Genomic DNA, 16,146 nt, shown 5'->3' with positions numbered 1-16,146 from the left:
CATTTTAAAACCGTCATCGTTGCAATGATACCATACCCTCCCGATACCTCATTAACCATGTGAACGACAAAACCCGACGACGTGCGTGAAACGTAAATCGCACCCTCTGCAGGAGGATGGTCATGGACGTGGAACCATGGCACATGGCCGAATCGTTGGGCACCTTGGCAACAGCAGCCACCGGGCGGCCCCACCGGATCGGCCAGTGGGCACCGCGGGGGTTCAGGAACAAATCGCGGGGGAGGTGGTGGCCCTTGGGCTGGGTCAAACTCGTCCCAGCGTGCATGGCACCCTGCGCGTCAAACCAAATATACCAGGTGAGGACGGAGACCCCCGGTCTTAAGCGACGCAAAAAAAAAACCCATTACGGTAATATAAAGCATACAGACAAACGAAACGAAAACTCACACGTTTGCGCGCACGCAGTAGCTAGTAAATTTAAACGACGAAACACTGGTGCGTAACCGCAGAAAGTTAGGGACGACATCGCCCGTCCGTCATCCGACTACTACGGCGATCTACATGGACGTGTGTCTGCCGCACTCATGTGAAGTTCAATCGACAACAACTAGATGCAGATGTCCGTGTGTGTCTCTGTGTGTCTGTAGTATTCACAGCATTAGTCCCTAGCACCATTATGCTCGTAAGGATTACTGCCAACATCAGTGTAATATTCTTCTTTGTCAATTCCTATTCGTTTTTAAGCGCGTGGCGTTGGCCGTTGTTGCGCTGCGTGTAATATTCTGTTTGCGGCGCCTCAATGTAGGCAAATTGCACGCATCTATATAAATAGAGTTTTTATTATGTGTGTTCTAAGACGATACAGCAGTAATACAAAAGCGCGATAGAACGATGCATATACACTGAATGTGTGTGTGTGCGTTCATTTTCTATTTTATTTTATTTTTTTGGTTTTCTCATAACCCGTCCGATGTCAAACTGATGCGAAACTCGTTCGCACAACCTATTACATGTAGCACACACTATATAATACCTGTGTTACAAATTTGTTTCCTTCCTCTTTTTTCTCTGCTATTTTTGCATTGCAAATTCTTTTTGTTCAGTTTTGCATCGTTTGATTAAATTGTTTTTCTCCCACCCCCTTTTTATTCTTACTACATTACTACTTTGAATTATGTTTTTACTCGACTGATTGTGAACGCATATTACGATTGTTTTTTTTTGTTTCTATTTCATTCTGATTAGTTCATCATTAGAATTTTATCTTTAAGTCTGTTGTAATTTGCATTACTCGTTTATAAGAAATTCAATTGTTATACTTCGTAATCGTGTAATCACACCTTCATTCGTGGTGTGTTTTTTTTTATTTCTTTTTACTTTTGGAATGGTTACTGCACCACATGTTTGAACTGTTTTGTGTTTCATTATTTCGTTTAATAAAAGTTCACGTAAAATTGCGAAAGGGACTAGAAATATGTTTATAAGAAATGGAGAAAAAAAGGTAAAAGAAACGCAAGGATTAATGGCAGGATATTTCAACAAACTGTAATGCGAATTGAATGTGAGGATATATTACGCATCTCTCTCTCTTCGGCAATTGTTAGGGATTTAAGCATACGACGAACAGCCTTAAGCGGTGAAAGCAATTATAGTTCTATTGTACGATTCAAAATTAAAAGCAGCGAAAAACACGCAACTAAAGCAAGACTCTGTAGCAAGTGGTGCAACAGAAATGCATACGCGCACGAAGTAATAAGCGATTAAGCGTAAAGATGTGGTCGTCTTGTGTTAAACGTAAAAACAGCATACCGTGTAAGGAAAGGTCTCTAGTTGTTTTAGAAAAATAGTAGAGAATATTAGCTTAACGTGCGAGGACAGCAATAGAATCGATTAGTATTTATAGGTCTGATATACGAACGAAATGCGAAGCAGTGTAGCAACTGCTAAATATTGATACGGTGATATCAACCGAATGTTGTAACGCATAACATTAGAAGCCAATCTACAAAGTTACTTCAATGGTACATCTCTCCTCTCCAATTACATCCTTCGAATGTCATTCTGTGTATTGTAATAAGTTGTGACCGGTACCGGTTGGATTTTCATACTCTCGTTCGCTTAACCGGCAATGTCTCGCGCGGGCAGATCACCCACAAAAACATGTACTTTCTCTTCAAATCTTTCCCATTCTTAGTGTTCCGTTTGATGTTTTTTTTCCGTTTGCTTCTTCTAAACACTGCCAACCAGTTGAGAGGGAGGCAAAGCTCCATTTGAACTGTGGAACAAATCTCCCTTTCGCCGTAGAGTCTGGTGGTCTATCTATTCTATACCCCTTGATGAGAGCCTTTTTGTTGTACGTCACAAGCATAATATCATGCCGCAACACTTGACACATTTAAAGAAAATCACACTCACTGTGCGAAATGGACAACACTAACTTCTTTTATTCTTCTTATTTTTACATAACAACTTTAACTCGATATTTGTGCGTATTTTAATGCTTTCTCCCTCTCCCTTTAATTTCTTTACTTTCCTGCCCCAAAGTTTCTGCTGCACATGACACAATCGCTTTTCTTTAATCATATTAACCAATCACTTCCTAAGGAATAGGTAACACACAAACACACAGACACAAACCTACTGCTCCTTCGCTGCTCTACCCATAAAATCAGATTCGTTCGATAGCAGCCGGTTTTAATAAAAATAAAGAACGAAACAACAAAGCCTAGAGGAATAAAACAGAAAGGAAAACCCCTGCGTAATAGTGTATGGATCTTTTTGGACCGAGGAACGAGTAACACACTTCTCATTTTGAATAGTATAAACAAAATAATAAACAACAATAGTTTACCCAAACAATAGACGATACTATTTAACGTTTCATGTCAATTGAAAATAAATCCACAATCCTCCGTGCAAGACCCTCCTTCGCCAGGAGTGGCACTTCCGTATGGGATATTGCGGCACTATTAATACTAATCGATTCGATAGCTAAGATAAGAGAATAGAGCGATTAGACTTATGGAATTAATTCACGAGTACGAGACGAGACGAGACCGCGAGTGTTGGCAGAGAGGACGTATTTAAATGGATTTTTTTTATTTTGTATTTGTTTTATTTTTATTGCCTCCTGTATTCTTTTGCAAAAAAAAGAAAACCGAACTATGATTCTTTGCGCAAGTTAACCAAGATGTATAGGGCAGATTTACACGTAAGACACAAAATTTTGTACCTTTAGTAAACAATGCAAATATGTATTATGTACAACGGAAAATATCGACAACAATAAAGTGACAAGAAAATAGACTTGCTTTCTTTACGTCACCACTTGTTGGTGTTGGTTACGATACGCCACAGCATACACACACACAAACACATAAATAATGCCGAAGAGAGTTGAAATCATCTCCGCTGTTGAAATTAGAGAAACATCAAACAAACAAAAGCAAACCAAATCGGAAAATGTTTAGCAAAACAAAAGTTCGATCATTAGAAATTTGGAGTGAAATTTTTGCAAGAGCTTATAATGCTTATAATGGAGAATACCTGTTTCCCTTAATTTGTTCTGTTCGAAGCTATAAAGCTTTGGTATTATCACGTTTTACTTCACATTCGGATACAGCATCTCTTTAGAAATGTCCTGCATTAAATCGAGTTTTTTTATCAGTAGTTGCTTAACTTATGTTCATCGGTTACAAATCTTTCTTAACTTTTCTTTGTATTAACTACTAAAGGTAAGTAGTTTTGACTTCAATTTAAGAATTTTCGTTTTGTGAGTTAATTAAATCACACTTAGAAGTCTTGAACGTTGATGTTTCTAGCACTCAGGAGAAAAACCCGAAGGAGTTACTGTATCCGTTGTTGTAAACATATTTGCAATTTTATTTAATTGTTAACACAATAATTTAACAAAAATCCGTTTGTTTTATTTGGTTTCTTTAATTTTGTTTCGTTTTATGACACCCCAAATTCGAAACTCTCGCACTGTTTCTGTGAAATTATCCACCGAAACATGGTCAACAAACTATGGCAGATAATGGATTTTACATGAACACTCGAAATCCTCATCCGTATCCTGCTCCAATTTATTAGAAACGTTGTACACGAAAATGGAAGAAACGAACGAATGTCGTATAACAGTGACGGCGTAACGGAACACCAACCAAAATCGTTGGTATCGGTTAACCGGTCCTTCGACATGTGCCCCGCGACCAGAACATTATGGACGTAGTATCAGCTTCTCCATTTTTATTTTGTTTTGCACAATAGTTTCGATTATTCCTCACAATTCGAGTCAAATAGTTTGGGCTGAATTTAGACAACGAAAACTGCGAAGTTCAACCACGAAGAGAGTAGATGTTAGGGATAGAGCAATATGATATATATGGTATAATAAACCGTGACCAACCAACCAATCGAAAGAATCTCGAAACTAATCAGCGAAATAGAAACAAAAAATGTAATAATAGTATGTGCTTTGTGCCGGGAAAACAAACAGTTGATTTGATTTTTCAAATGCGGCATAAAATCGAATGAAGCACTATTATCTAACTTTAGGCGCAAAACATTCAACGCTAATGGAGGCGCCTGGTAGCGCACTCAATTCACACGCTCGAAGAGACGCTTTCCAAACGATGCGCTCACTTTAGGGTCATTTTCCATGACGATCGGGATTTTTTTCCCAACAGCAGAAACTATAAATACCATCTCTAATTGGACAGTAATCCAGCATCTGTGTACAGTTTCGTGCGTGCATTTTGTCTATGTTTACATTCATCACCAATGCATTTCTTTACTATATTTGTTTACTAATAACATTTTTGTTTCTCTTCCCTTTTCCCCCCCTCACCATCGAACCCGATGATGCATCGCGGTACACTCTCATCCTGTACAGCAATCGGTAAGCGCAAATTCGAAGGAGGTCCTCACAATCAAGGGGACATAAAGCGACGCTATGGAGCATTAGCAAATTTTGGTAATAACTGGGGCAGCCAACCATTGCCCCAGCAGCCACTGGGGGCAAACGGTGGAGAACAGTGGTACACCGATACCTACTCGGCGTGGAGCTAAACGTACTAAAAATTAACCCCAAAACCCCCCATTTTCCCAATCGTCAACACTCGTCGTCAACACAACTCATACAACATTAAAAAAACGAAAGAATATAAAAACGCCCACCAACATAATCTACTGGTAAAAATCGCTACCGCTCAGCAATAAAACGGCGACACCACGGCAAACTGTATGTGATGCGCTTTGTTTCTGTGCGAAGTTGTTGGACGCCGGTGTCCAACGCGGGGAAGCGTGTTTAGTGTTAGTTATGATTGTACTCGACACCAAATTCTACTCTTTTACCCCGTAAACACCCGTATTGATTGAAGCATACATATGATTCAAAATTTTCGTTTAAGGAGAGCGAGAATCAGAGAGAAAGTGGGACTTTGATGAAGAGATTAAAGAAAAGCCACAAAGCAAAAGGATACAAAACAACAAATGTGCGACAAATACATTTTAGGGGAAGATGAGAGCGTGTCGTGGCGAGAGGAACATTTCGAAATTAAGAGAAAACACAACAAACAAAACTGACTGATTTTATTTGTCGCACTATTCTAAAGGAACAACTTTACTCTCAGACTAAAGAAATTGTTTAACGCACTTGGAAATCGTAATACTAGTAGTATAGGGTACCATTTCATAAAACAATTAGTGTCGAACAGACAGCGCAAAGGAAGGGAGAGTCTTTTTTGTAACGAAGCGAAAATGAATCAGTGCTAAAATTTAAAAAAAATCTAAACGAAACTCGAAGACAGGGAAAATCGTTGTGGACTTGAACGGAACAGGAATGTTTGTTTGTGGTATGCGGGTACAATAAGAGAGAGAGGGTGTATACAGAAGCCGTTTTTGGGTTGGCGCTACCATCGAACGTAGAACGAATTTGACGTACGCTGAGTGTTTTCTTGTTTTTGTACCGTTTGTATCAAAATTTAAACCCGTTTACTCTGCTACATATTTATGTATTCTCCGCGCTGAGTGGGTTTAAGAGGATGGCCACGACACTAACAACAGGGAACGTGCGCCAGAAAGAACCAGAAAAGAACAGGTGTAGGAATATGCAAAACAAAAATGAAATCGAGATCTCCACCGTTTTACAAAAATCAATAATTGCAACAACAAAATCATAGATATGTAGGCGACGCATAAGAAAGTGAACATATAATTGCCCCCCCGAATGGCATAATTACCAATAATTTCTAATTGCTTGTGTGTAAGTGGAAGAACGTAAGGGAGGCAGAGAGGAGAAGAGAGGAAGCGAGAGAGAGAACGAGAGGTAGAGCAGTGGCCGGCCACGGAGAAGGTGTGCGTGTTTTGTAGCAAATGGTGGCGCGGCATGATGTGCAGCCAGTGTAAAATGGATGTGTTAAATAAGCGTGATTAAGATTATTTTTCTCGATTTATTTCCATTTTTAATTTCGGACTAGTGTTTTTGTTTATTGTTTTTGGATTCCGTGTAGTTAGTGGGACAGGGAAAGTGGAAAGTAAAGTAACAACAACGGCAAAAGCAACAGAAGAAGAAGAAGTAACAAAAAATCAGAAAACACACACACACTTACACAGGAAAAATAACAACAGCAACGACAACAACAACAAAAAATTTAAAAGCAAAAAACGCAAAACTCTTATCGTGATAGTAAAGTGTGAAAGGTCGAGCATATTCGATTGGTGAATTTTTTTTTGTAATAATGTTTCGTTAGTAAAAAATCGTGAAGAAAACAAAAAGAGAAGAAAGTTTATTTTTGAGGTTATGTGTTTGAATTGTTGTGTTTTGTTCTTGTTCTTGTTCCTCCGGTTTAATTTTGAGACGCAAAAAACAGAAACGAGGCGCAAAACCAATGTTCAGCGATGTTTGCATTATAACTGACAAGTGTGTATATAGAAAGCGAACGCTAAAATCGAATCAAAGTGTGAAGAAGAAGAAGAAGGAACAGAGAGAGAAAGAGAGAGAGAGAAGGAGCAAAGTTATCCGATTGATAAAAGAACAGAAAGGAAAACGTGTGCGAAATCGTTGACGATGAGAACACATTACAACACCCAGTTTTTGTTTTAAAAAATCGTTTTTTTGTTTGTTTTGTTCTTTCGAAGAAATATTTATGTGTTGTTTGTGTATTGTACATTCAGGCCGATTCGAGGAGGTGGAGGAGGGCAAAAAAAAAAACAGAGAAAAAAGTGAAACTGACCATAAATCTGTGGCGTGTGTGATATATTCGGAAGAAAAAGAGTCGAAAAAAATTAGTAAACAGAAGAAAGGCGAAGGAAGAAAGGATGACAAGCAAACGCAAGAAGAGAGGAGCAAGCAAAATAAAAAACCAGTCACGGTAAAAAAGTGTAAATTAATATGCTAAAAAGAAAAACCCATAGTGAGGGTATAAAGTTGATTCTAGGCTTATTTTTTGGTTGTATAAGTTTAAACGTAATTGAAGCGTAAAGCGGTACAAGCGCTCTGCCCCAGTGTAGTAAACAAGGAATGAAGAGAAGAGATAGAGGGAGAGAAGAAAAAAGCAGTTCAGCAAATAGTGTTCAAATTTATTAAGAAGAAGAAAAAGGGGAAAATTTACAATTAAAAAAAGTGATTAAAATTTGTAATGTGCTTTGTGCGTTACGCAGCGAGAGAGGGAGAGAGAGCAAGTATTATTCGGAAGCTAAAAAACGTAACTCTATACCGGACGTGAATAATTGGAAAAACTGCTGAAAAACAATTATGGCAACATTTTGTCTGCGTGCGTGCGTGTGTGTGTGTGAATTTTTGTTACGTTTTTCTTAAGGTGCTATAACCACCAACGAACGCCCTTCTAGCACTAAGTGTGGGATGGCCGGTGACGCGATATAAAAATTATTGACGCAAAATTAAGGAAAAAAGAAAACTTCCCGTGTTCATTAGGATGATTAGGATGATCAAAATTGTAAGGTTAAAAAATAGTATTTTTCTTTATTTGAAAACACACACACACGCACAGCTGCCGCAGTTTCGGTAGATGATCAAAATTCCTGAGCTAAAGCAAAAAGCAGAACGAATGGGGAAAAAAAGTGATAGTGTTTGATAAAAGAAAAATACTCTTCATAGACGAGTAGAGCAGTGCAAAAAACAGTGAACGAAAGAACGAAAACAATTAAACAAGCAAGCAAACGCGAAAGAAGAAAAGTAAGAGAGTATACATGAAGACAATATATAAAAAAACACACACACACAAAACAGGTGGTGTAAAATGGAATGAAAAAGAACATAAGTAAACGAAGCAGCACATCGTAAAGGGATAACAATGGATAACTGGAAGCGAGAGCGAGAAAGAGAGAGAGAGTGTAGGAGCTATAAAAGCTTTGAGTTTTTTTTTCTTTTGTCTTTTTTTTTTGTTAGGAGGAATAATGTTTTTTGCAATACACAAGTGAATAACGCAAAGTGAAACGAACATTAAAAATTTATTATTATATATACACACGCATCGTACACACACAACTGCAACTAATGCAAACCGAGCAGGAATGGAAAATAAGAAATGTATGTAACCACACGAGAGAGAGAGAGAGAGAGAGAGAGAGAGAGAGAGAGAGAGAGAGCGAGGATGAGCAGGAACAGAGAACCACCATCAACACCATTTAGGAAGAGTGTCCCATAGCGTCGGGAATGCTAATGCTGCTGCTGCTGCTGCTGCTACTGCTACTGCTGTTGCTACTATTGCTGCAACATAGAAAGGCTAAACAAAAACACTCACACACTGTTAGTTTTACGCAACACTGTCCCCAACAAATGAGAATTATCTTCTCTTTCCGAACATTTTTTTTTTAAATATGTTTCTTCATAACACCCTGTTACTTCTATACCTACCATTTTAAAATAGTAGTGGCAAGAATTTCTAGCCACTAGAAGCAAGCGAAACCGTAATGGGCGTGGGCTTGAGAACGGATGGATGGATTACAGTAAACAAACGGAAAACGGGGGGAACCTCTCCCGAACCTTATCGACGCATTAGCAAACACAAACACACACGCGCGTAGCTTTTTAAAATCTATTGCCGCTTAAAAATACGAGAAAAAAAATCTACCTTTCAATAGTAACACCAAACAAACGAACAAAACCTCCTCCATATTAAGAAACAAACACACAGACACAGACACAACAATAATAAAAAAATAGAGAGCGATTGCACAATAGTAAAATAGGGAAACATAAAAGCAATACCCTTATCATCTTCAGTTTGATTACTATTTTATTGCTCACTTATCCGCTCGGTTTTTGTTTGTTTTTTTTTTCACCATTTAAGCGTTATTGTTTTCTGTTTATTTTTTTACATTTTTCAAACCAATTTTAATCGTTTCCCGTTTATTTCAACACATTTACCCAAGTATGTGTCTCACTTTCAGCATTAAGAAATACTACTCAATTCAATTTCGTATATTTTAATTAAAAAGCAAACCCAGTTTACCATTCACTTATGTTTTCTACCCAATAAGAACGAAACGCTACTAAAACTAAAATGTAAAACAAGAAGCTAAACTAAACACTTGTAATCAATAAAAGTTTTGAATCGACAAACATTAGCGTCTTTCCTAGGAAAACAAACACAGTTTAATATAAAAGAAAAACTAAATCTAACTTTTTAACACCCGACATCATCCAAACTCAAACCGTAACACATTAGAGATAAAGGGCGCATAATGATGCATACTGGTTCTTTAGCGTAAGGCGGTCTGTCTGTGTAAAGTGATACCTAGAAGTGACGGAGAACACGGAAGGCAGTAGAACCTCTTTTGCCGAACAGCACAAGCGTAATTCGGTTGTGTTTTTCCGTTTTCCCATTTGCTAAACTTAGTCGTTACGGGGGGTGTTGGTATGAGAGGATGTGCGAGGAAAGGATGTTTTGGGAAGGAGCCGGGGGGAGAGTACGGGGACGAAGTTCTAATATATGTGGTGCCCAATAATTGCGAGCTGCCTTATAAAAGCAAAGCGGGAGAAAAGACTGATTGAAATATTAAACAAACCACACACACACACACAATGCTGTATGTGGATCCTGGCTCCGTGGAAGCAAACGGCGATGTATGCTTCCAGCCCGAGAAGTAGGGTAAGGACACTGCTGCTTCTACCTTTGATCCGGTAGTATACGGGAGGTAGGAGCAGGGCAGTATAGGAGGAGAAAGCGGAAGTAGAAGAAGCTACAATTTGAGTGAGGGTGAACGTTTTAAAAAGTCGTTCGTGTTTTTTTCCTTAGGCTAAGCGTTCGTTCATATCGAGAGCTTATAATAAAATGGAAGGTTACGGTCCCAAAATCAGCTATCACATTATATTCATCATATACTAAAATACTACCAGAAAAAAATGACTCAGAAACACATACACACACTACTAAAACTTCGATACGATCTTGAAACATTTTAATAACCACTTCACCCATTTATCAGAGCTTACAGTAGTGCAAGGATCTCTTTTTTACATCAAGAAACTCAACACAATTACCAACACACAAAAAAAACAAATTCAGGCTCAAACATTACACTCTTCTGGCGATCGATCTTTCACAAGGCTTAACCCTAACTCCATCATGCAAGCTGTGGAACAACGCGAGATAGATGATAGACGAGAGAAGCAAAAAAAGCTATGAGAGCAACTCGATAGGAAACGATTGATAAATTATGCAATATTTGAAGTTTTTTTTTATTATTTTATGTTATTACTATTATTGTATTGTTATCGCAACACAAAACTTCGATACACGGCGATAGGGTGGTTAGGATAGAGGATAGAGCAAGGTAGAAGAGCACACCTAGCAAGATCATCTGCTGCTATGCTATGCCTATCCAAGGGTTAATTGGAACGCAATCCATTCACTCCCGCAAACAGATGCCGTTCAATGGCTGTCTTGGCAATTCAAATTTGGATTTTGCTTAAAAAAAAGGTTCAAAAACAAATAAGTCCTCCTTCATATACTACAATATGTATGAAAACCCCTTATTTTTTCTTCGAGTTTTTTGTTAGTATCAAAATAGTTTAATATTTGCCGAATGTTTGTTGCTCTATTGCCCCATTGTTTTAATGACCTTTTGTGTGTAACAGGAAGGGAAAGCTTTCTTAAAGGCTTTATTTTAATTTTTCCTCCTCCTCACGTGCTCTCGCAGGCCACCGTGTCAATTCATTACAATTCGTTATTTGTTTCCTTTACACATCTTCATTACTGTATGAATTTGTTAGCGTTTTTTTCTTTTTTGTTTGCTTTTTTGTTACAAAACACTTCCATGTTGATTATTCTTATTCTTCAACTTTTTTCCTTTTTTGTTTTTTTTTTTTTGTTTCATTTTCCTTCTATGAAATGTTTGGTTTCTTGCAGCTTTGGTTAGGAAAATTTCCCTTCCAACAATCTTTTTTCCTTTTTTCTGTTTAAACAAAACAAATAAATATTAAAGTGCTAAACCGGCGTAAACATTACGTACATTCAAGAGTAAGCAAAACAGCTGCTTTATAATCACATAGAATTTAAATAATTGAGTGTTACACATTTGCTATAACTATTATCATTAAACGGTCAAGCAGTAGGCAAATTTAAAACTCAATTTTGGACTCAAACCCTTCCCGCTACGTTTGCCAGTTACAGATTTCGATTATATTAATTATGGGGAGAAAAAAAATCCCCCCAGGGCAAAAGTATAACGAATACTCCACATGTTTATTCAATTTGCTACATACATATTAACATAGTTCTTTCTTTTTTTGAGTGTGTGTATTTTATATCATACTTTCCAACCTTGCGATACTGCGTGAGTGCGTATCGTGATTATTCATTCGTTTTTTTTTTTTAATTTGTCTTAGATAAAACTTACAACCCTATATAATATATACAAATATATGATCGTTGATTTTGTTTTTTTCTCACTTTTATATAAGAATATACTAGCTCGTTGCAGCAGCTTGTTTGGTGTGTGGCAGGAAGCGTTAGTAGGCTAAACCAAACAAACAAAGTAAAGCAAAGCAAAAACCAATCTACATGAAACAGCAGCAGTATGCAAAATGGAAAAATAGCAGCAGCAAGAAGCTTATTAGTAAGGAATTTGTTTTTAAAGTTTTTCTTCATTCTTTGTCCAAAACAAAACTAACGAAACACACACACACAAACAAATGCCCGCACATTTAGCTAGCTAGCTGGAGGAGTTTCCCTCCCGTATAAACTTCATATATTTAATCGAAAATAGGGAGCCCACCCGGTCGCGCATACACATTGTTTCAAACTTCAAACCTTACCTTCGTCTTGTAATAAGCATTTATCTTAAGTTTTGTTAGTCTCCCTTCGCCGTGGTAAAAGTTTTGCAGTCGGTCAACAAAGTCGGTAAACGATTCAACATTGGTAGAATAAAACAAAAACAAACTCCCCCACGAGGTTCCCCCCATCATAGGATTAACAAACATACACAAAGAAAAAAACCCCAACACAGACACACACATACACACGTTTTACACATAGAAAAGGACGCAATTACGCGATATGGTTCGTTTGTTTCCGTTTGTTCTCAAAAATCCACACCCACAGCCCACTAAGATCGGCGTGTTTGATTCGCTTAAAAGTCTTGCCTTTTTTTTCGTCTTTCACCGCAAAGATCATCATCAGTTAAGAAACACATTAATGTAAGAAACGAAGCGAGAGAGCGATGCAAATGCAGAGCATAAACAGCCCCAGTTCCCCTTGATTAAACCGTGAAAAAAATACGAAAACCGAGGACCACCAGAAGCAGTCGAAAGGGGTACGGAAATGATATATCCATTTCAAAAGCGACCAAGCAGAGAGTCGCTCCCCAACATTTGCCATCTTTGAAGCCATGGCGTATGGCTTTACTGCCTGTTAAGCTAAGCGTGTAACAGAAATTGCACTCGTATCAGAATCAGGTTCGACTGGAGAAAAAAAAAACAAACCCGTTACTTCAAACATACAAATTTCAAATTCAAATTGGCAGTTGCAAATCGTCAACACCACCAGCGATGAATCAGTGCAGAAAACGTTTTCGGGCATTATGTTTTTGTGTTTTAACTCTTCATAAAGAAAACACCACAAGGGATAGGAAGTAACGTTGGTACGCTGTACGATGCATTACAGTATGAGTTGATTCTTGTTAAACAACAGTCGACAAGCAAGAACGGATGCCTGTGAGCACTGACAAACAACAAATGGATAGTAAAGAGGAGAAAGTCAAAAAGAGCTGAAAAAAACAGTCAAAAGAAAGCAAATGGCGAAAATGGAAAAAAATGCTCCCCGATTGAAAAAAAAAAAGCAGGGAGGAAACTATAAGGTTCATTACTTTACCGAGAGTTCGAAACACTTCCGCAAGTGACTGAATGAGGCAAACCACCACAATCACACAAACAGCCACACCGTTACACATGCATACATACATACAAACACTCAACAGCACAGGACAGGACAGGGGCGAATGGAGTCGCTCCTACCCGGAAGGGCAGGCAGCAGAGTTTGTAAGGGAGCCAGAAGCGGATGCGTTTTAGCGTAAGGGCAGTTAAGAGGGAACGGGAAGTGGGGTAGGCCAAGGCGCAGGATTAGCAAGGCAGGCAAGGCAGGGCAGACAGGGCAGGCGGGCAGGCGCACGGACCTGCAGGAGATTAGTTAGGGAAGGACAGAAATAAAAGGAAAAGATCAACCACCTTTGTAACTGCTCTATATACGAAAGAAAAACTAAAAATAAAAAATAAATGTTATAATAATCGAACCCGTGTTCTTTCTTTCTTTCTTAAAAGTTGACGAAGGCAATTTGGTTGTCGATTATTTAAAATGATTTCTCTTTCGATGACACTGCACTGTGTGAAGAAGAGTAGCCATTCTTCACACAGCTTCAACGACGCCGGTCTTCAAACGGCAGGACTGAGAGAGATAAGAGAAAATCGAGAGACAAATGAGAGCAAATCGAGTGTGAGTCGAGTAAGAATCCATCTGTTGCTCTCTCGATTCTCTCTCATTTCTCTCTCATTTCTCTCTCATTTTTTTTCTCATTTCTCTCTCATTTCTCTCTCTATTTTCACTCATTTCTCTCTCGCTTCTATCATATTTCTCTGCCATTTATCTCTCGTTTCTCTCTCATTTCTCTCTCGATTCTATCTCATTGCTCTCTCATTTCTCTCTGGATTCATTCTCATGTCTCTTTCGATTTTCTCTCATTTCTCACTAGATTCTTTCTCAACTCTCTCATTTCTCTCTCAACTCTCACTCAATTTCTTCTTCTTTCTCTTTCGATTCTCTTTTATTTCTTTCTCGATTTTTTTAATTTCTCCCTCATTTTTTCTCGATTCTCGCTCATTTGTCTCTTGATTTTCTCTCATTTTTCTCTCGATTCTCACTCATTTCTCTCCCATTTCTACCAATATTCTCATTCATTTAACTCTCATATCACTTTCATTTCTCACGCAATCAATTCTCTCTCGATTCTCTTTCTATTCTCTCTCGATTCTCTTTCAATTAATTTTCAATTCTCTCTCATTTTTCACTCATTTCTGTCGATTCTTCACGATTCTCTTTCATTTTTCTTTAGATTCTCTCTCAATTATCTCTCATTTCTCTCTCGATTCTCTCTCATTTCTCTTTAGATTGTTTCTCATTTCACTCTAGATTGTTTCTCAATTCATTCTCGAATCTCTCTCGATTTTCTCTCATTTCTCTCTTAGATTCATGATTTTTCATGATTCTTGCTCGATTATCTCTCTTTTCTCTCTGGATTCTCGCTCAATTCTCTCACGATTCTTTCTCATCTCTCCCTCAATTCTTTCTCAACGGTTTTTTCACTCTCAATTCTCTCTCATTCTTCTCTCATTTCTCTCTCATTTCTCTCTCGTTTCTTTCTCATTTCTTTCTCAGTTTTTTCTTATGTCTATCTCAATTCTCACTCTACACTTAAAAATTCGAGTTCAACTCACTCTCATTTCTTGCTCGATTCACGCTGAAAATTGAGCGTAATCACTGCTGAAGCTGAAAGCTCGAGCTGAAATCACTGCTCATTTCTTTCTCATTTCTCTTTCGATTCACTCTAATTTCTTTCTCGATTCTCTCTCATTTCTCTCTCGATTCTTTCTCAACTCTCTCATTACTCTCTCCATTCTCTCTCATTTCTCCTCCAATTCTCTTTCATTTCTCACTAAATTCTCTCTCATTTCTCTCGCAGTTTTCTTTAATTTCTCCCTCGGTTCTTTCTCATTTTGCTTTCGATACACTCTCATGTTTCTCTCGTTTCACTGGTATTCCTCTCTTGATTCGCTCTCATTTCGCTCTCATTTCTCTCTCAATTATTTTTCATTTCTTTCTTGATTTACTGTCATTTCTCTTTTGATTTACTCTCATTTCTCTCTCAGTTCTCTCTCATTTCTATCTCGATTCTCTTTAAATTCTCTCTCGATTCTCTCTCATTTCTCACTTGATTCTCTTTCATTTATCTCTCATTTGTCCCTCATTTCTTTCTCATTTCCTTCTCATTTCTTTCTCGATTCTCTCTTATTTCTCTTTCGATTCACTGTCATTTCTCTCTCTTTTCTCCCTCATTTCTCTCACGATTCTCTCTCATTTCTCTCTCGATTCATTCTCAATCTTCTCTCATTTCTCTCTCGATTCATTCTAAATTCTCTTTCGTTGCTCTCTCAACCTTCTCCCAATTCTATCTCAATTATCTTTCATTCCTCTCTCGATTCTCTTTTTCGAGAATTAAAAGAGGATAAGAGTAAGAGAAATGATCGTAAATCCAAAGAAGAAAATCGAGTGAGAATAGAGAGAGAATTAAAGATAGAATAGAGAGAGAGAAATGAGTGGGAGTTTTGAAAAGAACTTTGAGATAATCGAGAGATAAATAAGAGGGTGTTTCCCGCGAATTGAGTACGAATCAAGAAAGAAATTAGAGAGAAATGAAAGTGAAAGGAAAAAGAAAGGAGAGAGAAATGAGGGAGGAAAGAGTGGGAAATGAGCGTGAATCGAAAGAAAAATGAGAGGGAATCGAGAGAGCAATGAAAGATAAATCAGAGAGAGAAAAAACAATGAAATGAGAGAGAATAAAGAGATAAATGAGCTAGAATTAAGAGAGAAAAGACATGAAAGACATGAGACATGATTACATGAGAGAATTAACACAAAAATGAGAGAGAATCGAGATAGAAATGAGAGA

General features: G+C 37.9%; 1 protein-coding gene across 7 annotated transcripts in view; it reads left to right on the top strand.

Moving 5' to 3' along the window:
• LOC118506454 (heterogeneous nuclear ribonucleoprotein R) overlaps positions 1-13,711 on the top strand; it is a 52,750-nt gene extending 39,039 nt beyond the window's left edge. For 2 of the 7 annotated variants that reach the window (XM_036043615.1, XM_036043616.1), the window contains exons 13-14: positions 113-317; positions 4,856-8,143. In XM_036043615.1, coding sequence (XP_035899508.1) covers positions 113-317; positions 4,856-4,865 — 215 coding nt within the window. In that variant the 3' untranslated portion in view covers positions 4,866-8,143. Of the gene's footprint in view, positions 1-112; positions 318-3,994; positions 4,805-4,855 lie in introns of those variants that run through there. The other 5 variants (XM_036043613.1, XM_036043614.1, XM_036043617.1 and 2 more) reach the window with 5 other exon arrangements.
• The last annotated feature ends 2,435 nt before the right edge of the window (positions 13,712-16,146 follow it).

Source organism: Anopheles stephensi, chromosome 2 (genome assembly GCF_013141755.1).
Source record: "Anopheles stephensi strain Indian chromosome 2, UCI_ANSTEP_V1.0, whole genome shotgun sequence".
Classification (NCBI taxonomy): domain Eukaryota; kingdom Metazoa; phylum Arthropoda; class Insecta; order Diptera; family Culicidae; genus Anopheles; species Anopheles stephensi.
The sequence above is the reverse complement of the archived record's forward strand: the minus strand, read 5'-3'. Positions and strand labels throughout refer to the sequence as shown.